Below are 25,758 nucleotides of genomic sequence, written 5' to 3'. Positions count from 1 at the left end.
CCTGCAGGATCCGGTATCTTGTACATACACATCCACCCTCCGATGAGACGATCAGGGAAGCGGGTGTTCGTCCCTCCGCGCGGTGCAAGGGCGCAGAGCTTGAGAAGTGCTTTCTACAGCACAGGGTCTGGGGGGGGGAGCAGACGGTTTCAAAACCTGAAGGTTTTCTTCAGCACCCAAGTGAAAATGGTAACTGCCACAGAGGAGGAAGAAAGAGGAGCTTTCTCACTTTAACTGAACATCTGCTTTGGAAAGCCCAGTAGCCCCGGGGCTGGATGACAAGGAGAAGAGAGGAACAGTCTCTCCCCAAGGAAGATGGTCACGTTTGCCAACCCAGAGCTCGGAAGCACCAAGAGGCTTCATCACAAACCCAACATCCTTCGTCTTCGTGAACGACCTAGACCTCCACTGAGTTTCTTCCTTCCTCTTTCCGTCCGTGGGCTTCTGCCCTTTGTCTCCGCGTCGGTGCCTGGCTTCAGTCGCCACATGGCTGCCCCTGCCTTTGAGGTTGAGAGGGACAGCCTCCCAGAGGCAGCAGGGTTCATGTACAGTCCGCTCTTCCAGCTAACTGTCCTCTCGTTCCAGACAGCTTCTCGGTATCTGTAACGACTCTTCCCCTGTGAATATTGTGCATACTTGACACCATTCCATTCCTCTTCAAAATGAGCAAAAAACATTCCTTGACATTGGGAGGAAAAAAAAACCTTAGCGATAGTTCTGTGCTTCTTGCTCTTATAGAAAGGTTTAGTGCAGGAGATATTTGCAAACAGCCCATTTTGGAGCAATTACTATTGCATTCCCCAGCTCCACCCAGGGCAGTGCGGGGCTAGACCTTCCACAACTGCGAGGAATGTGAGGATGTGTTCGGCATGGTCTAGACACAAGACACAGCCCTGCCCTGCACGCGGCACGCCAATCAACATCCCAAGAAATCTTTAGACGGTGCAGAGAGGAAGGCTGAGTTGCTTCTCCTTGTCAAAACGTTCAGCGTGAAAGGCTGATAGGCGGATGGTGGATAACCTGCTCAGCTATGAATGTTACACTGTTTTCGGGAACTGGTCCTTCCCAAACTAGCTCTGTGTTCTCAGTGTCATTTGGTAATGCCCCATGATACTAAGAAATCTCACCCAAAATGAGCAGCTTTTTGGCAACTGTGCCCCTTCCTTCACGCATGAAAGGCTGGGTGGTACCATTTCACCACCTGAACAATAGTTCAGCCTTTCATTGCTCCCTGGAATCCTTCTGGTCATGAGTGCTCAGAAGCAGGTCTGGATGTGCAAAAATGTTTGCAAATATTTCTAGAAGAGGTCGTTTCTCAAGAGTAATTGTGGGAAGAATTACCCTAATAAGAGACATCCCAAACCTAACCTGTGGCGAGAGGTACATAACCCACTTGTGCCCTCCGCCCCACGGGCCTGCCTCCCCTTCATCAGCAATCACATCACGGGAATCAAAAGGGCTGCGTCACTTGCCCCACTGGGTGTGGAAGAATCAGGTGAGTCTGGGTGTCATACCTTTGTCCTGAGCTGCTGGGTCGGCTCTGAGGCAGACCCAGAGGACTCTGTTAGGTGCCTAGGGGCTGAGCCACTTCACATCTGTCACTGCTCAAAGAAGAGACACAAAGGGACACGGTTGGGTGAAGCCGGATTTCCAGGGGGTCAGTGCCCACTGCCTGCAGGGTTTGGCGCTGGACCAGATGACGTCCCGGGTCGCCATCGCAGGCCCAGTGAGCAGGGAAGGCGGGCACAGCTCTGCCCTGCACAGCTGAGCAGGTTCGGGGGTAAGAGAGGCTGGGATGGCATAGCGCTGATCACAGGTTGCCGGGGATGAGGCCGATCGAGTGCGCCCACTGGGTTAATAACGCTTTAGCCCTCTGTAGCCACACAACGCCGGCGCAATTGACTCCACCGTGCAACTTGAGATTTCCAGTGTTCTTCCTCCGGTCATCATCTCTGCAGTTCTGAAGCATGTCACTAAAAAGCTTTTATTGTTCTATTAAAATTCGTAGGTAAGCATCAGCCTCTGTAAGTTACTTACTGAAGTTATGGACTCGCGGGACACATCCTAAATCCAGCCCCCCGAGAGGCAGCAGATGGGAGGCAGGGACAGGAGTGACATTCCGTCTGTCCACAGCCCAGCTCCAGGGGCCCAGATGTGCAACGAGGAAACTGCTGCCCACACCAGTGTGGTTCTCGCCCACAGGCATGGCAAGAATGAGGGGAAGAGTCATAGACGGACCAGACTTCCTGGATCCCTTTAAGATCCATCCTCAGCCTGGTCCCCAGAGCGCTGCCCCCTCCCGCTCCATCCCTCCCAGCCTTCATCCTCCTCGCTCTGAACAAGCAGATGGAAGTTCCTCCTCTGAGCTCCCATCGGCAAACATCTTGGATCCTGGCAAGACGATGTCTGATTTCAGCACAGGGGCAGGTCCTTGTCTGGCACTAGGTGCCCACGGCACACCAACAGTCTCATCGGCTGGTGGCCAGGCTGTGGGGTTTACGCTTCGTTCTGAGGCTCTGCACGGAGGTAACTGATGCACCCCATCCCAGCCAACAGGCGCCAAAGCAGGGAGAGAGAAGCAGTTTGCAATTTATAATGGAAAAATCAAAGCAGACACACATTAAAATTTAAAAGGACTGAGTCACAAAACTCACACATTTTCAGAACCATACCTACAGGGGAGTCAACCCTGCATGCCAATCCCAGGACTGTAGGAAGAGCTGTGTCAATCCCCAGGACTGTAGGAAGAGCTGTGTGTGCGCAGTCAGGAACCGTGGAGACGGGAGAGGTGAGTGGAGACGCCCTGGGACGGGCCCAGCATCCAGGCCCCGGTCAGGTGTCCAGTCAGGGGGAGTTGAGAGCAAGAACGTGGCGCTGGGCCGCTCGACCCCAACACCCTGGTATTTGGGCTACGGCTTTCTGCTACGGGGCTGTCTTGTACATTGTAGGATGTCTAATACCCTCCACCTGACCCGTGCTGTGAAAAATGCCCCCAGGCATTGCCAAATAGCCCCCGGGGTGCAAAACCACCCCGGTGAGGGCCACTGGCATTGCGGCTGAGCTCGGGTGGGCTCAGCATCGCAGGGGAGGCCCTCTCCTCCCAGGGCCGTCACCACCACAGAGCAGCAGCCACTGCCCCAGCCGATGTTCAGCCCTGATGAAAGTTTTCAGCAGGAAACACGTCCGACAGAGCCGGCAATGGCCCGGAAGGAGGGCGGGCCAGGCTTGACCGCAGCAGTGCTGCCTGGTGCAGACACTCCGTGCCCTCCTCTCACTCGCTCGGGCCAGGCTTGACCGCAGCAGTGCTGCCTGGTGCAGACACTCCGTGCCCTCCTCTCGCTCGGGCCAGGCTTGACCGCAGCAGTGCTGCCTGGTGCAGACACTCCGGACCCTCCTCTCACTCGCTCCGGTTTCCACGCGTGTGTCCTATGTGCGAGTGTCCCTCCCTGGGCCCAGCGCTCTGGGTGAGTCCCGTGGGGCATCTCTCCCCTGTGGGTCAGGCCTGTGCCCTCCGCCCCCAACCTCCAGGATCAGGCCCAGGACGCCTCCTTCCAGAAGGGCTCTCTCGCCCTGGGGGTCCTTCCTGCACACCTGAGCCTTTCCCTGGCCGTGGTGTCGGGGTCTCCCTCCCTCAATAGGCTGTGATCCCCTGAGGGCAGAGCTAGGCGCTCACCAGCTCAGTCAGAGCATGGGCCCCAGGGGCACTGCTGGACAGCCCCCTCCACACCAGCTGCTGCTCCTGGAGCCCCAGGACCCAGTGGGAGAACCTTTATCTTTGTTCACACAACCCTGTCCCTTCCCTTGGCCCCGGGCTGTCACAAAGCCCTGCCCAGGCCCACGGCCACTCTCCTGTCCCTTCTCTGCCTCCTCCCGATTCGCCCTCCTCCCCTCATGCAGGTGTGAGCCCTTCACAGCCTCTCAGGGAGGACATCGTCAGACCCAGTCAGCAGATGGGGGAACGCGGCGTGGAGCAGAACCAAACCTTCTAGAGGTCACGCAACGCGACAGCCACAGAGTGGACTCGGCGGAGGCCCCCAGAGCCCTGTTCTGTGTTCTTCCCCTGCGTCGCGGAGCTCAGCGATCTGCAAGCCCAACCAGGGACAAGGGATACCTGCGGCAGGTGTGCACAAAGGCAGCAGGGCGGCTGGGGCAGTGGGGGCACCCGGGGAACCCTCCGACCGCGGGTGACCCTCGGGCGGGCAGGGGACCGCGGGGGAGCAGGGCTCTGGGCTCCGGTCCCTGGAAGGCAATGTTCCCAGCTGAAATTACATTTTCAATTTCTTGTCTGAGCCTCCAAACAGAAACATCTGGGACCCGCCCCAGGCCGTGGTTGTGAGGTCTTTCCTCTTTTTGTGGACAGTTGACAGCTGTTTCATTTTCTCCCACTCTAGCTAGGCTGGTGTGTTGGTCTTGTTGGGAAATGACCATAAATGAGCCTGTTTTTGCTGAGATTAAGGTTAGCAAACAGTGGGGGGAAGAGGGCAGGAGGCAGGCCCCACATTCCTGACCCAAGCGAAGGTAACAGGAGACTCTCAGAGGCGAAGATGTGCGTCACACCAGACTGTAGAGATGGCAAGGTACCCAGGGACCGTTCAACTCAGGATGCTCTTCTCCGAAGACAAAAACCCGAGGTCTGGTCTTAGGCTGTGTCACCATGGCAACAAAGCCAGGTGGCGGGAAGTCACAATGCCCGCTCAGTGACCTTCCACTGGGCTGAGACAGCTGGAGCCTGAGATGCAGGCTGCATGTTGCTTGTGACCAGAGGTGTGGCCGGAGGCCCAGACCTCCACTCTGGAGAGCCCGTCTGTGAAAGGAAGGGCCAGGCCTGGTGGTGAGCAAGGGCCTTTCTGTGGGTCCAAGCAAGATGCCAGATGGCCAAGGGCGTGGTGTCTCCCTGCTGGGTCAGGGTGAGCGTCGGAGGTCCTTCTGGGGCAACGGAGCGAGGGTTGAGGGTAGACAGTGCCTCTCCCTGGACTAGAACAGAGTTGGTTCTGAACTTGACTATGAACTCCGAGAGCAAGAACCAAGTCCTATCCAGCTGTTTCTTCCCATGGAACTCAGGCCAGGGCTCCATGGGGCTGAAGTGATGGGAAGGGAGCCACCTGCCCAGAGGCTCACCCTTCGGGGAGCACGCAGACTCGCCTGGCAGGTGCTTGGGGTCTGACCGCCCTTAGCAATGACCTGAGCTCCGGCCACAGCATCACACGCACCCCGATCTGACCGCCCTTAGCAATGACCTGAGCTCCGGCCACAGCACCACACGCACCCCTTCCCACCAAGGCCGGGACTTCCTGATGGAGCAGGAGTTACCCCTCAGAAGGCAGGGCCCGTGTCCAGCGGGTCCGCACTGACCTTGAAGGCCACTTTCCCAAGTTTCTCCCTTCCAGCGGTTTGAGAATGTGGATGAAAACAAAACGCAAAGCCTTTGTAATCCACACCCTCGGGACAGGATTCCAGGAGGCCGGGCTGCTGTTTCTCATTACAGCGGCATGTTATCTGATGGGGACCGCAGGAGGGACGCCCACCCCACCCACTCCACTCTCTGGGAATGATGCCGGGAAAAGTCTGACCGTGTCCACTGCCTAGGTGGACACCTGCGGTGGGGCCAGCGATGGCGGAGGTGGGAAGTCCTAGCAGAGGACGGACCATGCACACCAGCTCTGGAGGGCCGGGGCCGGGCGGCCGGCGGGCCAGGAAGACAGCACCCCTGGTCTGCAAGGGGGTCAGCACCTCGCCTGACATCTGTTCTCACCAGGCAGCCAGGAAAGGGAGACGCTGCCCCTTTCAGGCACTGGAGGTATAGTCCTCAAAGTGCGGGCCAGGGACAGCCGTGCCCACACACCTGGGGACTCGTCAGAAATGCAAATTCTTGGGCCTACAGAATTCCCTCAGGAGTCGGCACCAACCAGAGTCCCCATCCGGTTGTCCTGGACCGTAGGCTCTACAGGAATGACTTCCATCTGTGACAAGGGCTGGGATGCCCTGTTGGAGGAGGTGCCAGGGCTCGGCCTGCCGAAGCCCGTCCCACGACAGTGAGCAGGGACAGGTGAGGACAGGGTAGACCCCCGCAACAGCGAGCAGGGACAGGTGAGGACAGAGTGGACCCCCGCGACAGTGAGCAGGGACAGGTGAGGGCAGGGTGGACCCCCGCGACAGCGAGCAGGGACAGGTGAGGGCAGGGTGGACCCCCGCGACAGCGAGCAGGGACAGGTGAGGACAGGGTGGACCCCCGCGACAGCGAGCAGGGACAGGTGAGGGCAGGGTGGACCCGCCCCAGCCTAGGGCTCACTCCCTGATGCAAGCGGCCTCCCACATCACTTCCTGAGCCACGGTGTCATGGTGACTTTGCAGGGCACAGGGGTGGGGTGGGGTGGCAGGAGGTCCCGGGGGAAGGTCCTGCCAGAGAGGAAGAGGCTCCAGGCCCCGCTCACGTTCAGGTGTCTCTGGGCCGAGCCCCCGGCAAAGCGGAGCCCCAGGTCACTGTCAAGCACTTGCCAATTAGGGCTGAGCCAAGGAGTCCAGTCCCTGGGCCCCCGGGAGGTGCTCGGTGAGTCCGGCAGAGCCTTCCTGGGAAAGACAGTCACTCCACCTGGAGCAGTTGGCGTGGTTCGGGGTGGTGGGCCCTGGGAGGGGTGCGGAGACCAGTGCACCTTCGGCGAGAGCCCCAGGGGCCCCGAGCCGGGCGCAGCCCTGCCCAGGGTGTGGTCCTGAGCCCTGCTTGGCGAGCCCAGCTGCAGGAAGACTGGCCTGTGGCCTCTCACCCCCAGGCAGGAGGTGCCGAGGCCCTGTCACCTCCTCTCCCCGCCACTTGCCCTTCTCTCATCACTCTGAGTGAGTGGCCTTCGCACATGAAAGGACAGCGACCTGCACATGCCTGTGATCCTCCCGACGAAAGAAATGCCGGCACGTGACCCCGCAGGAATGCGGCGCCCGGCCCGCGGGCAGGCAGGCGAGCAGACGGGCGAACGAACGAGGCCTAATGAGACCGTCTTGACATCTCCCGTGTCCCCTCCCGCATGCGACGTGGCGTCCTTCCTCTGTGCGCCACCTCTCCAGGGCTGGCTCGCCTGCGAGTGGGCAGCGCCCCGAGGCTCCGGGTGAGCCCCCTGGACATCAGAGTCGCAGGGCCTAGCCACTGCCCTCCACCCCAATCCTGACCTCTTCAAAACAGACATGGAGGTTCCACCTGAGGTCACAGCGACTCAGACGACAATCACAAAGATGAGAGCGGCTCACAGAGTGGTTGGTAGCGTCCCAGCACCGTGCAGAACCCCGTGAGCCAGGCACTGCCGTTACCCCCACTTTACAGATGCCAGGGTGAGGCACAGAGAGGCGAGGTCTGGCGGCTTACAGCCAATAGGGGCAAGGCCAGGATTCACACCCAGGCAGCCTGGCCCTCATCACGCCTGCGCACTGTGCTGCTTCCCCCAGAGAAGGCTCTCTGTCCCTGGCCTGCTCCTCCCACTGCACCCGGAGGCCTCCAAGTCACGACCCAAGGGCTCCGTGAAGGGCCCGCCTGAGCCTGGGAGCTCCCCACAACGCAAGCCCAGCCCCCGGCAGAGTGCGGCCCTTGCCCGGGGCCCTGCTTGAGTGAGTGAAGGGAGCCCCGACTCCTCCGGAGCCTGGGCAGCTCCCGGCCCCGGCCTGAGCCTCAGCTGTCCTCTAAATATTGAGGAGCCAGGTCAGAGGAGCCGAGGACCCCCACCCTCTCTGAGGCCAGGGGAGCCCGCGCCCAGGGGCCCAACCACAGCAGAATGACCGAGGCTGCCCCTCCCCAGTGCCGAGGGTGCTGCAGCAGGAAGCCACCCCCAGCTACACGCCAGGCGGGTCTGTCCCGACCACCTTCTGTCCTGCTCAGGATCCCCCACGCCCATCCCTCAGGTAGCCTTACCTGTCCTCCGCCTTTGGACCTAACAACGCTCACCACATGGGGGGGTGCCTTGGGTGGGGGGGGGGTCTCCAGAGGCACCCACTCACCCCAGCCTCCACCACAAGGTTATCTTCAGATGCTATCTGAAGACACATCACCCCACAAATCACACACTTCCACTCGGGCCAGGGTGATCATAGAGACTACATGCGAACAAGCGCCAAGCACTCTCTCCAGGCTGCAGGGGGCCCACCTCGCCACGCCCTCCGAGCTGGGGCGGCTCCCTCACTGCAGGCCCCCCGCCCCCAAGCACCACACTCCCAGCCACCGAGGTAGGCGGGGTGCACAGCCAGCGCTGGGCCCCACTCACTTGGTCCTGATGCAGGGGGCCCACCTCGCCACGCCCCCCGAGCTGGGGCGGCTCCCTCACTGCAGGCCCCCCGCCCCCAAGCACCACACTTCCGGCCACCGAGGTAGGCGGGGTGCACAGCCAGCGCTGGGCCCCACTCACTTGGTCCTGATGCAGGGGGCCCACCTCGCCACGCCCCCCGAGCTGGGGCGGCTCCCTCACTGCAGGCCCCCCGCCCCCAAGCACCACACTTCCGGCCACCGAGGTAGGCGGGGGTGCACAGCCAGCGCTGGGCCCCACTCACTTGGTCCTGATGCAGAGCTCGAGGGGCGGGACGAGCTCGCCGTCCCTGTCCTCAGGAACAGTCTGGGTGGTGTCTGGGGAGGCGAGAGAGGCAGATGCTCAGCCCAGGGCCCGAGCTCACCCTGCGGTCAGCACTGCCGACCCAGCTCCTGGGGCCCGACTCCCCTGGCACCTGCCCCTCCTCTCTCCCTGCAGGACCACCCTCGTCCCTGTTCCTCAGTTCCCACCTGGACACCACGGCACCCGCCGCACTGGCCTCCCACCTCCAGTGGCCACCCCACCCTCCTGCCCCCATTTCAGCTGCCAGAATAAAAACACACCTGACCCCATCACTGCCCCGCTCCCAAACCTCCCAGGGCTCCCTACCGCCCGGAGAATAAACCCAAACCTGATGGCACAGTGCTCCAGGCCCTCCGAGCCGCGCTCTCACCCTCACCTTATGCCCCTAACGCCACCGGTTTCTCAGGCCCAGCTCGGGCCCCCTCCTGCAGGAGGACCCCCAACCCTCGCCCTCTGGTGCCCTAGTCCCGACACCCGCGTGAGGCTGTGTTGCTCTGGGAGTGCCCTGCACACAGACACTGAGGCCTGCCCCCACCCGCCTGGAGGCTCCCAAGGGTGGGCAGGGTGGGAGGCAGCGCACCGATGGTCAGCCGGATTGGCTCCTGCTGGTTGGCCAGCCCGTCGTAGTAGTACAGGTCGAAGAGCTTCTCGGCCCTCCAGTCCCGCAGGAGCTCCGGCTGCAGGCTGAAGAGCACGCTGAAGTGGCTCTCGCTGCACAGCACCCAGACAGGGAAGCGCGGGGTCTTCAGGAAGCAGCCCACCTGCAGGGGCGGGGACAGGGGGGCCCGATGCAGCGTGCTGTCCCCAAGGAGGAGGGCCGAGCGTCCTCTGTCCAGCCCCAGGGCCCGCTAGACTCCGAGAGGCCCAGTTGGGGATCCAATGTGTGCGCTGCTCACAGGCACACCTGCCTCCCAGAGCACGCTGCCCAGCCCGCTGCTCACAGGGCCTCCGCCTCCCAGAGCACGCTGCCCAGCCTGCTGTTCACAGGGCCTCCGCCTCCCAGAGCCTGCTGCCCAGCCTGCTCTCACAGGGCCTCCACCTCCCAGACAGCCGTGCGATACCAGCTTGAAACCCGACACACGTGCCCGTCATTGCACATCCAACTGGTACCCTGTGCTGCCCGTCCGACTTCCCAAAGCTCCTTCATGCCCGGCCTGTCCGGCCCAAACAATGACGACCCAAACAGGCCTTCCACACGCTCCCCGGCCCACCCCTCAGCCCCAGGAAACCTCTCACCAGTCCCCAGACTGACCCAGCATGGGGAGCCTCCACACCTGTGCACCCACAGTCCAGACGGCTGGTAACCCTGTCCCTCCCTCAGGGTCCCGCATCACCCAAACCAGCCAACCAGGGAGCACAAAGCACCAGCGCGGGCTCCCACTCGTGGGGGTGCTGGCACTGGGTACGAGGTGCACGCCCTCCTCCAGGGTACCCATCATGGCCTCACGGTGACGCTCCTGCCCACCGCCCGCACGCTGGGCTGTGCCCTCAGCAACGAGAGCGGGGCCACAGTCAACACAAGCATGTGTTTGATGAGCGGAGGTCCTCGTGAGCGTGGAGGGTCAGAAGCCAGACAGGACTCTGCCCTGGGGACAGGCAGGGCCTGGGGCCACAGGGAGCAGAGAGGTCCCCGGGAGTGTGGAGGGTCAGGAGCTAGACAGGACTCTGCCCTGGGGACAGGTAGGACCTGGGGCCACAGGGAGCAGAGAGGTCCCCGGGAGTGTGGAGGGTCAGGAGCTAGACAGGACTCTGCCCTGGGGACAGGTAGGACCTGGGGCCACAGGGAGCAGAGAGGTCCCCGGGAGTGTGGAGGGTCAGGAGCTAGACAGGACTCTGCCCTGGGGACAGGCAGGGCCTGGGGCCACAGGGAGCAGAGAGGTCCCCGGGAGTGTGGAGGGTCAGGAGCTAGACAGGACTCTGCCCTGGGGACAGGTAGGACCTGGGGCCACAGGGAGCAGAGAGGCCGCGGGGTGAGCAGTCTGATGCCAGGAACCAGTGAGACTCTCGGGGCACGGAGGGGCCTCGGGAGCGAGAGCCGGGGGAAGGGAGGGTGGGAGCCGGGCCTGCCTCCTGGTGAGGGGTTCGCCAGGGAAGCTCCAGCAGAGTTCCCGGTAGAGGGGTGCTCGGGGAAGCAGGTGCCACGGCACACGCACCTGGCCCTCATCCCCCAGTCGGCGGCCGTTCTGCCTGCCCAGCGGAGTCAGACGCCCGGCTGGCTCTGCCCCTGGCTCGCCAGCCCTCCCTACTCTCCCTGCCCATCGCCTGGGACTCCTGGGCAGCGCCTCTCCCCACCTGTACCCGGGTGTACTCAGTTCGTACGTGCCGTGGGCTGGGCGGACGGATTCTGGCCTAAATCCCCACCAGCCCCGGGAGATGTTTGCTTGCTCAGGTATTTGCAGCCGTGGCCTGTGGATTAAGGAAAGAATGGGAATTATTTTTCCAGCAGGGAGAAGGGCGTACTTTCTCCAGGACCCATCACAGGAGAGTGGCGGGCAGTCTTCCTTGGGCCCCTCGGGGCCCGCCGGGAGCAGACTCTGGGCTGGATGTCTTGAACAGAGGGCTGTGCTCAGCAGGCCCTGGACATGGTCCTTGGTGAAGGATTTGCTCATGAACAGCTGCTTCTTCCAGCGGATGAAAAGGCTACTCTGTATCCAAACGCCCTGCCCCCACCTGGCCAGTCCGGCCCTGGTTCCAGTATCGTGTGACATTAAAACGTGACTTAAGAGCCCGCTCCTCGGTGGGATGTGGGGGAATTAGTTGTCTTAGAGGACGTGGCTGGACGTGCCTAAACCCCACTGCAAACTTGGCTTCTGTTCCAGGCTCAAAGAGGCTTTTCTGGTGAGGGCGTCACCTCGAACAGGGAGCCTGGAAGACTGGGGACCAGGGCTCATTCAGGGCAGAGAAAGGGGGTGCGCAGCCTGCCAGGGAGAGGGCGTCGGCATAACCGGCCACCCTGGACTTTCCAGCAGAGAGACAAGAGGGCAGCTTGCCATTTATCCTGCGGTCCAAAGATGAAGGGCACAAAAAGCTGCCCAGAGAGTTTATAAATGAGCTTTCTCATTCAGGAGCCTTTTCCAAGTGGGTGACATTTTCCAAAGATGAAGTCCACTTCCTCGGGACTCTGGGCTAGCTGACCAAAGGCCTGGGGCGTGGAGGGGAGGGAGAGGCGCCTTTCCTCCTGCACGGGCCAGGCCGAGGCTTCTCCTGGTGAGTGCCCACACAGCACAGCCAAGGACTGCTTTTCACGAGGGTTCTTCCATCTTTGAGGGGTGAAGGAGGAAGGTGTACGAGTGCCCCAAAGCCATCTGTGGCCTGCCGGCTTAGATGTCCTCATGGGAAAGGATCATGTCTGATTGCTGGCGGGGTTGCAGTCTGCCATCTCCGAGGGCAACGTCCATTCAGCGTGACTTGTATCTTGGTCCCAGGCCCCGTCCTAGACCAGGGGGCATGGCAGCGAAGGGCATAGGAAGAGCCCTGTCCTCACGGCGCTCACCACATGAATGCAGAAGGCGGCTAGGAACCGAATAATCCTACGGAGGCATTCCCGCTGCGTTCTCCTGAATTTACGATGCCGTCAGATCCGCCACTGTTTTTCGTATCACCAAGAAAGAATACAAGCTGGCAATTCAAGTCTGCCTCGCCACAGACTGCAATAACACATCGAACCTCAGAGACGCCCAAACGTGGGGAAAGCTGGCATCTCAGAAGCAATGCAACGTGACACTTAAAACCAGGAAGACGCCAATGAGGGAAAAGTATTAAGATTCTATGATGAGAAATGACAAGATGGGCGGGGCCAAGCGAGGAGACCCCTCTATAGAAAGAGTGATGAGGTCAGGAAATGCAACCCCCTCCTCCATAAGCAGTGACTTCTAAGCCAAAATGTGAAGGGAAAGGAAAATAAGGACAGGTCTCACAGGGTTTACAGATGCTGGGAAGTTCTGAACCTGCAGAACTAGGGCTGTATGCTTCGTCCGCCATGACCAAGTTCCGCAGACCGGGCGGCTTAACCAACGTTCTGGAGACTGAAGTCCCAGATCAAGGTGTCAGCAGGGTTGGTTTCTTCTGAGTCCTCTCTCCTTGGCTTGGGTGGCAGTTACCTCCCTGTGTCCTCACATGGTCTTCCCTCTGTGTCCCCATCTCCTCTTCTGATAACACCAGTCAGACTGTATTAGAGCTCACCCTAAGGAAGGGGTCGGGAAACTTTTTAGCTGAGAACGCCACATATTTTAAAATGTAATTCCGTGAGAGCCATACAACGAACGACTCGTGTACGTTACGCACTATCCAATAACAATTTGGTGTTGTCCCAGAGGACAGCTGTGTTTGGCTCCAGCCACCTGCAACCATGAACATGAGAGGTAGGAAATAAATGGATTGTAATACATGAGAATGTTTTATATCTTTAACGTTATTATTTTTTTTATTAAAGATTTGTCTGCGAGCCAGATGCAGCCATCAGAAGAGCCACATCTGGCTTGCAAGCCATAGGTTCCTGACCCTTGCCCTAAGGCCTTATTTTAACTTAATTACCTCTTTAATGGTCCTACCTCTAAACACTGGCACATTCAAAGGCATTGAGAGCTCGAACTTCAACATGTGAATTTGGAAGGACACAGTTCAGCCCATGACCATCTCAGAAGACTGGACAGCCATGGAAGGGTGCTACACAAAGGAATGACGTGACCCGATACGCTCTTTAAAAGATCACACTGAAGAGGCAGGATTAGAAGAAGGCGAGGACAGGAGCCCACGACCAGCTGAGCTGTCACAGGTGTCCAGACCAGCGATGCTGGAGACTCAGACCAGGGTAAATGTGAACAGACTTGAGAAACAACCTAGGGTAAGAGCCACATGACCTCCCAAGGGGTGGGACATGCCCCTGGCTCGAGTAACCGAGTGATGGTACCATCTGTGGAGCTGGGCGAGGAGGAGGATGGGGCTTGCAGAGAACCGCCCCACCCAGCTCGGTCTGCGCTCGGGCCCCTTCGTGAAGGCAGCAGCGAACACCCCCTTCGGGTCCAGGAGACGCAGTGAAGTCAAACTGCCTGTCCCACGCTGTCAGCTCCCAGTCACCATGACCACCACAACAGGCTGGCCTTCCAAGTGCAGCCCGCATTGCAGTCCAACCCTCACTGCTGGGCTCTGGGATGGTGAGAATGAGGTGAATGTCGGATGGGCAGAACCTGACCAGCGGGGTCACAGACAGCTGATGGAGGCCCACAGCCCCAAGCAGAGGCGCAAACATCTCGCTGTGGGGCAGAAAGCCCAGTCTTCCGCCAGGCACACAACAACAGATGAAGGTCTATGTGGATTCGAGGATTCAGAGAGCTCTGTAGGGCCTGCATTTCTTCAATCAGCATTTTATTCCAAGGGAAGGATGCCCCCCCAACCCCCAAGTGATGTTCTCACCAGCAACCCTCAGCAGACCAAAGGAAAGCACTGCAACCTACCTTCTGGCCAACGCCCTCACACAAGAATGAGACCAGGGCTCACGGTAAGCCCGGGGATTCTGTGAGTGCGGCCAAGGTTGCACTCTTGGCCCGTGGAATTCCGAGCTGCGTGCTTTCAGAGCCCACCCAGGGTCTGACGCTCAGGGCCCTGGTGCTTCTCACAGGCCACGTGGCCACATTCCTGGGCTCCTTCCAAACAGCAGCAATACGGGAAGGAGCCACCATCACTCTTTCCCACGCAAGTCTTTGGAAACCCAGAGGTCTGCTTCCCATCGGTGGGGGTGGGGGTGGGCGTCGCCCAGGGAGGAGACTGGGGGTGTGGCCCATGAGCAGTGGGACAGCACACCAGAATGGGCGGTCCCACAGAAGGGGCACGATGACACCTTAAATACCGGTCTCCAACCACTCTGCCAACCCAGCTGCCCAGCACTGTCTGAGTGTCCCTGGGGGCACTGCGTCCCTGGTTCTGGGGACACACAGTGAATGGGGCTCATCCAGACCATCCCAGAACGTCTGCCACTGTGTGAAGAGCCGCTTCTGTCCTCCTCAGAACAACACGTATTGTGTAGCCAGCCAGAGAATGCTGTCTTCCCCGGAAACATGGAGACGGCTCCGGGAAGGGTCACCAGTGGGCTGGGACGAGAACGCAGGGCCCAGCGACACTGTCCACACCACCCCCGTCCAGCTTCCCCTGGGGGTGCGACCCTTCCCGCAGCCCTGGGTGCAGTGAGAGGAGGTGGAGGGGCCCGTACCCCAGCAGACACTGAGCAAGGCCAAGGAAGGTAAAATTTTGTCGCCCAAAAAGAGATATTGAAGTCCTAGACCAGGGGTCCCCAAACTACGGCCCACGGGCCACATGTGGCTCCCTGAGGCCATTTATCCGGCCCCCGCTGCACTTCTGGAAGGGGCACCTCTTTCATTGGTGGTGAGAGGAGCATAGTTCCCATTGAAATATTGGTCAGTTTGTTGATTTAAATTTACTTGTTCTTTATTTTAAATATTGTATTTGTTCCCGTTTTGTTTTTTTACTTTAAAATATGTGCAGTGTGCATAGGAATTTGTTCATAGTTTTTTTTATAGTCCGGCCCTCCAACGGTCTGAGGGACAGTGAACTGGCCCCCTGTGTAAAAAGTTTGGGGACCCCTGTCCTAGACCCTGGTACGTCAGAATGTGACATTATTTGGAACTAGGGTTGTTGCAGATATAATAGGTAAAATGAGGTTAGTGGAGTCGGGTGGGCCCTTAATCCAATCTGACGTCCCTGCAAGGAAAGGGGACGTGGGAGAAGCTGTCCACGTGACGACGGCGGGAGAGGCTGGTGACGCAGCAATAAGCCGAGGAATGCCAAGGGCGGCTGGAAACGGCAAAGCGAGAGGAGACGCTCTCGCGAGAGGAGACCTGCAGGTTTCCGAGGGAGCGCGGCCTTGGCGGCACCCCGACTCTGAACTTCTGCTGGGAGCAGCTGCGCTCCAGAACCGTGAAACCACGCGTGTCTGCTGTTCTGGGGACAGCGCATGACTGCAGTAGCTCTAGAAAACAGGGCCTACAACTTCGGCTCCCTGCCCCTGGAGAAGCCCCCACCACACACAAAACACACACACAGGAGGGTGGCAGCCACCCTGACCCACAATCACTCTCTAAACCGCTAGAAGTCCCTTTCAAACAACCTTCCCCAGAACAGGAGATCAGCTGGCTCTGGGTGTGAATTTCGTGCCCGGTAGCCTATGGCAACGAAGACACACTTCTTCCCAATCCCTCCGCGAGGGAGACTGAACCGGATTCCCACCGGCTCCTCCCCCCCCCACCCGCCCCCACCCCTGTCGGTTCCAGGAAGCCAGGCCCCCGTGTCCCCGGAGACCTGTGCTGCCGGTACCTTGCACACATTGTAGTGCTCAAAGAGGGACAAGAAGCCGATGTCGCTGCGGGCGGCAATGCCTTTGAGGAGCATGATGCTCCCGTCCCCGGAGTCCAGCTCCACCACGTCGTTGAAAACATTGGACACGGCTCTCCCGGTCAGGAGCAGATTGACGAGTTCCTGTTGATGAGAGAGCAAGGGGAAAGGCTGGTCAAGGGGAGATCGGGAGCAAGGAAGACGGGTGGGGGAGGAAGGAAAGCAAGGAGGGAGAGAGGCCGACATCGGAGGGGCGTGGCCTCCAGGGATCCCACAGGCCCTCTCATCAGAGCCCCCTCGGCACTCCGCAACCTGCAGTCCCAGAGCATTTGTCGGGCACCAAGTGTGCCCCGGACTGGGGGGAGGGGTCCTGCTAGAGGGAAGGAAGGCTCTGACCTTGGGCCTGGGGTCTACGTGGGGGGTCGGGTGTGTGCCTGCGCGGCACAGAATGTGACCGAGTCCAGGATACTGCACACAGGGCACTCAGGGGCACAGAACGTGACCGGGTCCAGTACGCTGCACACAGTGCACTCAGGGGCCCAAGCGGATACGGGCCCACATACTGGTCAGAGCCACCTGGGAGAAGGGACAGTTGGGTGGGTCTTGAAGGAGGACAGTTTTCTTCAATAACTCTTTTAATTTTGAAATAATTTTAGACTCAAAAGCAGTTGTAAGAATAGTACAGAGAATTCCTGTGTACCCTTCACCCAGCTTCTCTCGGTGATAACATCTTACATAACCAGAGCACATCTTACATAACCGGGAGACGGACGACGCGGCCGTACCAGAACCCAACCCCGGGGCCTGGCTCAGACTGTGCCGGGGGTGGGGGGGGGTCTTCCACGGGTGGGGGGGGCAGAGGACAGCAGCCACAGGGCGGTGGGGCTGGGAGAGCCCCGCCTGGGTCCCAGCTCTGTCCCTGCCCTCATCTGCCCTCATCGACTGCATGGGGTCAGGATTCAGTGGCCGCCTGCCGTGCGCCCCACACCCGACAGGCCAGCAAGCCCGCTGACCCTCGTGCCAGGAGACAGTGCATCGGGGTGACTAGAAGAGCATCTAGGGTTCCAGCCTCCTATTAGGAATGGGGAAACTGAGGCTCACAGATGGGAAAGGATTTTCCCAAGACACACAGCTGGTTGGCAACAGGGCCGGACGTCCACCAACGTGTTCTGGCTTCGTGTCCGGTGTCCCTTCCCCTCCACTTCCTGTTACCCTCAGGGTACCATCTGCTGGCCAGAGATCTGAGATGAAGGGCACCAGCTCCATGCCTGCCGACCCTGAGGAAAGATCCCAGCGAGCCCAGACTCAGTGTTTGGGTGGGCAGGACCCTCTAACCCACCTCCGCCAGGACTGGGGCACGTGTGAGGTCGGCAGGCAGGAATCTCCCCCACAGTACATGGGAACGGCCCTCCCAGCCCTTCCTCTGGAGGGCAGAGTTCACAGAAACTAATGTTTCCCCTCGGACTGTGAGAGCGATGCTCGGGTAACAGAGCCCTCCGTCAGCACCAAGACCCCTGCTCTAGTGACAGTAAAACGCCGCCCGTGATGGCCGCAGAGGGAGACGCCGAGGGGCCGCGCTGCGTCCTCGCAGAGGAAACGGGGAAGAATGTAGAGCAAACGGCAGCTCGGACACTGCTGCTCAAGGCAGCAGCAGCTACTGGCCAGGCAGCCGTCTGCAGACCTGGTTCTCAGGGGGACTGAAGGGCCCTGCTCCCCGTCGGGACAGTGTGCGCGACCTTCCTCAGAGCAGGAGCCTCCTTGCAGTGGGGCAACGGGCTGCTCCGGCCCTAGACGCACAATCACACAGTGGCAAAGCTCAGTGGCCGTCCAGCCCCTTGTTACTCCAACGGTGGCCCGTGGACCGGCGGCAGCACCCTCCCTGGGGAGCCTGGTAGACGTTCAGAATCTCGGGCCCCAGCCCGGACCCCTCAGCCGAGTCTGCTCAGCCAGACCCTGCAGGGAACATGCACACATCCAAGTTTAAAGAGCATCAGTCCAGTCCAAACACCTCATTCCACCACCGAGGAAACGGAGTCTCAGGGACGTGAAGAAAATCGCCCCAGCTTGGTCCGCAGGTAAAACAGCCACGATGTTCAGAACCCAGCCCGAACTCGGTCTGGCACCTTCTGTGCCCGCTGAACCGCCCCCCCGCCGGGCTGAATGGTTCTGCCTGCCAAGGGGGCACCCCATGGGGACGACAGGCGGCCAGAGGAACCTGGGGCCTTCTGCTAGGAAGGTGGACAGCAGCCACCCTGCAGTCCCTCGGGTGCTCTGGACAAAGTACAGGCCCCGACCTGCCCCTGCGTGGTGTCCAGGAGCTGGCACAGGACAGGCTGGCACAGTGAGCCAGGCCCCATCGGCTGGACTCAGCCCGTCTGCGCTACACGATAGGGTCAGCTTCACCTGTGGCCCAGTGGCCCGTCTGGGAGGCCCTGCGTGCAGGGCAGGCACCCACGGAAGCCAGCTGTAGCTCTGGGCTCCCGGTCCTGGCGCTCACAGATAGTGATCACTGTTAGGATCCTGAACAGCTCCTTCCCTCGCCGCCCCCAGGCCCGGGATGATCTCTGACACACGGCTGTGCTAAGTGTCTCCCCTTCTGCAGGAGGCCCCTTAAGGCCCCTCTGCTGAAAGGCAGAGGGAAGGGTTGTTGTACAGACCCCGCCCTGTGCAAATGTAAGGGAGCCCCGGCCATCGTCCCCCGACTGGCTCCGGGTCCCCAGTCTGTGCCGGCGGCCCCTTTGGCAGAGGCTGGCCCAGGACAGGCTGGCAGGACAGAGGGAGGAGAGGAGGGAAGAAGCACCAGCTGCTCCCGCACCCCTGCGCCCTCTGACCTGTGTGCAGTAGTTGTGTGCTCCGATCAGGTGGCTGGTGGGGACATCGAAGTCCTGGCGGATGCTGGAAAACATGGAAAATGCGGGGTTAGCACGTCTCTGCCCGACTCGGGTTGCTGGGCAGACCTCGCCGGGTGGCCAGGGGCCCCCTCGGCTCCCAGGCTGAGGCCCGGCATTCCGGCTGTGGCTCTCTGCTCCGCGCCCTCCCTCAGGGCCGGAGCCCAAGCCTCCTCGAGTCCCCCGCACTCTCCCTAAGCAACCGCCTCCACTCTGGCCTCGCCAGGCCCTCTGCCGGTGCAGGAGAAAGGCCCTGGGTTTGGAACCCAACCCCTTGCATTCACATTCCAACTGCCACTGACGGTGGGGACTAGGACGCCCTCTGCCATCTCCGGGCCTCAATCTGGGAGCCTGTTAAATGAGAGGAATGGCCTCCAGTCTTAGCTGCCACCACCCAGGCACAGGCCATGAACTCCACCCTGCACACACGCTGCTCCTGACCCTGGGCGAGAACCAAGGCTCAGGGGAGGAAAGTCCCTCGAGCCGAAGGGAGCGGATTTCTGGGACTTCGTTCCTTTTACCGACCCAAAACCACCCCCTTGGGAGATGGAGCATGATTGCTGAACGGAGCCGTGGATGGGAAACCCCACGTACTGAACACAGTCTGACCCAGCCATGCCAGCCCTCCAGCCTCCGGGGGAAGTAAGAATTACTGTATTCTACAGCCGTGGAAAAGAGCTCAGAGAGGTGACGCCAGGGAGGCCAGGGGCCTGGCTCCCTCTGCTGCTGCCCACCGGGCCCCGGGCGCAGGCCTAGCCTGCCCCCCCCCACCCCCACCCCACAGAGAGCGCAGGGAGGCGGCCCAGAGGCAGGAAGGGCTCAGTGGTCATGTTTGTTTTTCCTTTTAGTGGAAGAGGAGAGAAACCTGGTCTCAATTTTATGCTTTAAACCTAAGATCAGTCCACCAACCTAAAACGCACACCCTGAACCCTGTATCCGTCCCACATGAGCTCAGAAACTCAAGCTCTGTGACTTCTGCAGCAGAAATGCTTTCTTGTGGTTTTTAATGACCGAGGCCAAACGGGGCCGATTTGTGGTCCACACGAGAGGACGGCTGGGGTTGGAACTGTGAGTCCCAGCTGAGAACCGCGGAGGCTGGGGGGCCTCGGGACGGGTCCTGGAGGCTGGCCCACCAGACAGCCCGGAGGGTCTGGGAGGGAGCCGGAGCGGGTACAGATGGCCGAGGGCCGCAGTCAGCTAGGCAGAAGAATTGATGGAAACGTTCTCCGCGGCCTATACAGGCATCTTCTGAAAAGGAGAAAATAACCCCGGAGGAGCCCAGGGCAGGCTGATAAGCATCGCTGGCCCCGCGCCACCAGAAGCTTTCAGAAGCAGCCCGATCTCCGTAATCTCACAGCCTCGTGTTCACCCAGCGGGTTTGAGAGCCTGCGTCAGCTAGGAGCAGAGGGACAGGCAGAAAGGACAATGGAAGGAAATGGTAATTGCATCCTTAGGTGCAAACACGATGGGAAATTCAGAAGTGGGCTCCGAGCTTAAAAGGGAGGAACATCTGTATTTCACATCAGGGCGTTCGGAAGCCGCCAAGGAGCAGCTTATGGCTTAAGAGATTTACAACTTTGGCAAATCTAGATGCCTAGACCTCCCTCCAGGGGAATTCCCTGGAGGGCTGAGCGTTGAGGAGTCCTTGAGTGGAGGAACAACAGTCACGGTTCTGCCGGAGCGAAGGCAGCCTGCGCAGCCGGGCCGCCAACCGGGTCTGTGTTCTAGCCCCGGCTCGCTGTGCGGGCGAAACCTCTCCCTTATTGGTCTCATGTCCTTGTGAGGGGCTTGCACAAGGTGAGTGGTGTTACGGGCTGAATCGTGTCCCTTAGAATTCATATGTTGAAAACCTAGTGCCTAATACCTCAGAATGTGACAGTATTTGGAGACAGGAGCTTTAAAGGAGTGGTTAAGTAAGCCCGTTAGGGTGGGCCCTAATCCAATCTGACTGGTGTCCTTTTCAGAAGAGGGCGTTTGGACACACAGAGGGACACCAGGGGTGCGTGCACAGAGGAAAGACCCCACGTGAGGACGAGAAGGCGGCCGTCCTCAGAGGAAACCAGCTCTGCCCACACCTTGGTCTTGGACTTCCAGCGTCCAGAACTGTGAAATAATAAACCTGAGTTCTTTCAGCCGCCCAGTCTGTGGCACTTTGTGAAGGCAGTCCTGGGAAACTCATACAGGGGGCCTCTGACATCCTTTTAGACTCAGAGCCCTTTCTTCAAGTGAATTCTTACACACAGAAGCCCGGTACGGAATACAAGGCCGAGCGGCTCTGGCTGATGGGGTGCAGACGTGGTCCCATCTTTCTCCCCCTCACCAGCCCCTGTGGCCCCACTGGGGGACCCCTAGGACTCCCTGGGAGGTGCAGGGCGCAGGGCCTGAAGCACCGGGGGCCGGTGAGCGCTGAGGTTCCTATAGTTCCAGGGCTTCTGAGCAGCGCGCTGTGACAGGCCCTCCCCGGGACTGACAACTATCCACTCGAATAGGACGCTTGTCTTCCAGGGGCCAAGGACGCTGTGCTCAGAAGAGTCGTGCACAGCCTGAGGATCCAGACACAGACGGGGTGATAGGAGCCGGGGGGAGCCAGGGGGAGCCAGGAGCAGGAGCTTGCCGGGTCTGGGGTTTGCAGAAGCGCAGAGTAAGGGGGCTCTGAGTGCACCTGCCCAGGGCACAGACACCTACAAGAAGGGGCCTGGCCCTGGCGACCTTGCTGTCACCCTCCCCAGCATTCTGGGGACAAAGGGCGAGCACTGGGACTGAGGGCCTGGTGTGACGGCCCAGCCTCAGGGTGCCCAGTTCACCCACGGACAGAGGAGGGGACAGAGAGCTCTGCCCAGGATGCCAGCCAGGGCCGCTTCCCCCGTAGGAGGTCCGCAGACACTGCTGACCTGGAAACAGAACAAGGAAGGTGTGGGGGCCAAGAGACCTCAGGGCTCAGCATTGCACAGACGGGAAAAGGATGCCCAGAGAAAACACAGACCCGGCCCAGTGACACAGGCCAGTCCAGATCCAGTGCCGGAACCGCCGCCATATGTCCCTGAGGGCAGGGACTCTGCTGCTGAGTAGCTTGGGACACCTGAGCCCAGAACCTGCTGTCTCACACCCTTTCAAGTTCACTGTCCCCTCTCAAGGAGGACAAGAACCACCTTCTCTGTGTTACTGATGGGGAAACTGAGGCCCAGGAAGGAAAAGGGACTTGTGGTCACAGCGTTAGTTGGCCAGGACTATGTCCCCAGTTCCAACATCACAGTATCTACTGTGGCCTGAAACACGTGATGGTCAGACAGGCCGGAAAGCCCCGAGACCCCACTTCTGACTGGGTACAGCTTGTCCCCTTAGCCTAAGACGGACCCACGTGCATTCTGAACATTTGAATGAATGAATGAATGAATGAATGAATGAATGAGTAAATGAATGAATGAGCAATTCATTGAACAATGACTATGTCCAAGTAGCCGAGGCTCCAGCCTATGGTCATAGCCATTCACCTAAAATCAAAGTCCACGAGGCGGGTCAGCGGCCAGCTCAACCTTGGACATCTGAGTGGCCTCAGGCAAGTCCCTGCCTCTTTCAGCTGTGTCATTTACAAAACACTAAAGGACTGCAGCCAGGTGTCTCCAGGGACCTTCTGGGATGTGAGCGAGTGTGCCCAGTCCATGACTCTGATACTTAAAGCCTCTTGCTTAAAATAGGCAGTAATTAATGGGGAGGACCCGCCCAGCCAGCCACCTCCCCTCCCCTGGAGCCTGGGAGGCGGGGGGACCACCACATCCCTCAGGGCCAGCTCCTGCCTGTCCTCCCCAGAGACCCTCCCCAGAGATACACTGCCCACTGCACTCCCCAGCCCCCTGCCATGGCCTCCAGAGACAGCACCCCTCATTGGTGGAAATGCTGTTGACTTCCGAGGACAATAGTGTAGAGGGCAGCTGTGGAACAGCTAAGAGACCCTGGGCTGGGAAGTCAGGGCGCCCTGGGTTCAAATCCAGCTGCTTACCCGCTGTTCCCATCTCTGAGCCTCGGTTTCCCCACCTGCAATATGAGTGTGCTGCTGCCTCCTTCTAGCAGAGGCTGCTGTAAGAACTGAGTAAAATAAACTATATAAAGCACTTGGCACTTGATAACTATCACTTCCTTTTTCCTACAATAACAGCAATAATAACAACAAGCGAAAAAACAATGAGAGGTCACGATTCCCGCAACCTCAATCTTTCACCTCATGGCCAAGAACTCCGAACAAACAGAGGCCTCTGAGCGGCCGCCATGTAGCCATGAGCATCTGAAAGGGGACTTGGGTAGGGCGGATATGAACTCTTTTCCCAGGAAGACTGAGAGGAAGTGGACAGTGAGTCAGAACACCTGGGTGTCAGGCCCCCTCTGCCACCTGTGCTGTGTGACCTTGAGAAAATTGCTTCCCATCTCTGAGCCTTGGTATGTCACCCCTGATGGGGATAACAAGATAACCACCTCAAAGTGCTGTTGCAATAAGGTCTGAGGCCATAGCAAGCCCTGGTAAATGGCAGACGGCTCCAAAGGAGCTGGAGAGGAAGGGGGAGGATGGGATCTAAGCGGCAGGGTAAGGGGCGTGGAAGGAGGGAAGAGTAAGCAGAGATGCCCAGCCCCTCCCAAGCGGCCTTCCCTCTCACCCTCCCCTACCCTCCCCACATCCTAGCACCTTCCTTCCCAACCCGACAACTGTACAACTGTTCCCTGCAAACCCGCACCGCTGGTCTCTGCCTACTCCGCTTCGCTGCCTGACAAAGCCCTTCCCACATACCCCTCAGGGTCCTGCTAAATGTCCCTGCTCCATAAAAAGACACCCCCTCGCCCCAGGATGGATGTGCCCCATCTATCCCTGGACATCCCCTTCCTAGGAGCACCCCCAGTTGCTTTCCTGTGTCGGCCTTGCCCCTCCAGGAGCAGGCACTGTGACGGCAGGGTTATGCTGTCTCCATCGGGCTCCTTGGTGCCCAGAACTGGGCTCTCAGCCTGCAGGTGCACAGAAAGGCCCTAACTTCTGCAGCGCTGGGCTCTCAGCCTGCAGGTGCACAGAAAGGCTCTAACTTCTGCAGCGCTGGGCTCTCAGCCTGCAGGTGCACAGAAAGGCTCTAACTTCTGCAGCGCTGGGCTCTCAGCCTGCAGGTGCACAGAAAGGCCCTAACTTCTGCAGCGCTGGGCTCTCAGCCTGCAGGTGCACAGAAAGGCCCTAACTTCTGCAGCGCTGGGTTCTCAGCCTGCAGGTGCACAGAAAGGCCCTAACTTCTGCAGCGCTGGGCTCTTAGCCTGCAGGTGCACAGAAAGGCCCTAGCTTCTGCAGCGCTGGGCTCTCAGCCTGCAGGTGCACAGAAAGGCCCTAACTTCTGCAGCGCTGGGCTCTCAGCCTGCAGGTGCACAGAAAGGCCCTAGCTTCTGCAGCGCTGGGCTCTCAGCCTGCAGGTGCACAGAAAGGCTCTAACTTCTGCAGCGCTGGGCACTCAGCCTGCAGGTGCACAGAAAGGCTCTAACTTCTGCAGCGCTGGGCTCTCAGCCTGCAGGTGCACAGAAAGGCCCTAGCTTCTGCAGCGCTGGGCTCTCAGCCTGCAGGTGCACAGAAAGGCCCTAGCTTCTGCAGCGCTGGGCTCTCAGCCTGCAGGTGCACAGAAAGGCCCTAGCTTCTGCAGCGCTGGGCTCTCAGCCTGCAGGTGCACAGAAAGGCCCTAACTTCTGCAGCGCTGGGCTCTCAGCCTGCAGGTGCACAGAAAGGCTCTAACTTCTGCAGCGCTGGGCACTCAGCCTGCAGGTGCACAGAAAGGTTCTAACTTCTGCAGCGCTGGGCTCTCAGCCTGCAGGTGCACAGAAAGGCCCTAGCTTCTGCAGCGCTGGGCTCTCAGCCTGCAGGTGCACAGAAAGGCCCTAACTTCTGCAGCGCTGGGCACTCAGCCTGCAGGTGCACAGAAAGGCTCTAACTTCTGCAGCGCTGGGCTCTCAGCCTGCAGGTGCACAGAAAGGCTCTAGCGTTTGCAGCGCTGGGCTCTCAGCCTGCAGGTGCACAGAAAGGCCCTAACTTCTGCAGCGCTGGGCACTCAGCCTGCAGGTGCACAGAAAGGCCCTAACTTCTGCAGCGCTGGGCACTCAGCCTGCAGGTGCACAGAAAGGCCCTAGCTTCTGCAGCGCTGGGCTCTCAGCCTGCAGGTGCACAGAAAGGCTCTAGCTTCTGCAGCGCTGGGCTCTCAGCTGCAGGTGCACAGAAAGGCTCTAGCTTCTGCAGCGCTGGGCTCTCAGCTGCAGGTGCACAGAAAGGCCCTAACTTCTGCAGTGCTGGGCTCTCAGCCTGCAGGTGCACAGAAAGGCCCTAGCTTCTGCAGCGCTGGGCTCTCAGCCTGCAGGTGCACAGAAAGGCTCTAGCGTTTGCAGCGCTGGGCTCTCAGCCTGCAGGTGCACAGAAAGGCCCTAACTTCTGCAGCGCTGGGCTCTCAGCCTGCAGGTGCACAGAAAGGCCCTAGCTTCTGCAGCGCTGGGCTCTCAGCCTGCAGGTGCACAGAAAGGCCCTAACTTCTGCAGCGCTGGGCTCTCAGCCTGCAGGTGCACAGAAAGGCCCTAGCTTCTGCAGCGCTGGGCTCTCAGCCTGCAGGTGCACAGAAAGGCTCTAGCTTCTGCAGCGCTGGGCTCTCAGCCTGCAGGTGCACAGAAAGGCTCTAGCTTCTGCAGCGCTGGGCTCTCAGCTGCAGGTGCACAGAAAGGCTCTAGCTTCTGCAGCGCTGGGCTCTCAGCTGCAGGTGCACAGAAAGGCCCTAACTTCTGCAGCGCTGGGCTCTCAGCCTGCAGGTGCACAGAAAGGCTCTAGCGTTTGCAGCGCTGGGCTCTCAGCCTGCAGGTGCACAGAAAGGCCCTAACTTCTGCAGCGCTGGGCTCTCAGCCTGCAGGTGCACAGAAAGGCCCTAGCTTCTGCAGCGCTGGGCTCTCAG

At 59.9% G+C, this 25,758-nt stretch overlaps 1 protein-coding gene and 1 pseudogene across 3 annotated transcripts in view; both read right to left on the bottom strand.

Moving 5' to 3' along the window:
• MINDY4 (MINDY lysine 48 deubiquitinase 4) overlaps window positions 1–25,758 on the bottom strand; it is a 103,672-nt gene that overhangs the window by 1,174 nt on the left and 76,740 nt on the right. Inside the window, exons 14-19 of one of the 3 annotated variants that reach the window (XR_010726613.1) lie at window positions 18,758–18,821; window positions 15,909–16,070; window positions 9,163–9,343; window positions 8,524–8,596; window positions 1,515–1,601; window positions 551–679 (exon numbers count right to left, since the gene is read on the bottom strand). Coding sequence is in view for 2 of the 3 variants with exons in the window: in XM_066239749.1 (XP_066095846.1) it covers window positions 8,524–8,596; window positions 9,163–9,343; window positions 15,909–16,070; window positions 18,758–18,821 (480 nt within the window). In the remaining variant the exon portion in view is untranslated. Of the gene's footprint in view, window positions 1–550; window positions 680–1,514; window positions 1,602–8,523; window positions 8,597–9,162; window positions 9,344–15,908; window positions 16,071–18,757; window positions 18,822–25,758 lie in introns of those variants that run through there. The other 2 variants (XM_066239749.1, XM_066239748.1) reach the window with 2 other exon arrangements.
• Window positions 363–1,489, bottom strand: LOC136310800 (oxysterol-binding protein-related protein 9 pseudogene; annotated as a pseudogene).

Source organism: Saccopteryx bilineata, chromosome 7 (genome assembly GCF_036850765.1).
Source record: "Saccopteryx bilineata isolate mSacBil1 chromosome 7, mSacBil1_pri_phased_curated, whole genome shotgun sequence".
Lineage (NCBI taxonomy): Eukaryota > Metazoa > Chordata > Mammalia > Chiroptera > Emballonuridae > Saccopteryx > Saccopteryx bilineata.
The sequence above is the reverse complement of the archived record's forward strand: the minus strand, read 5'-3'. Positions and strand labels throughout refer to the sequence as shown.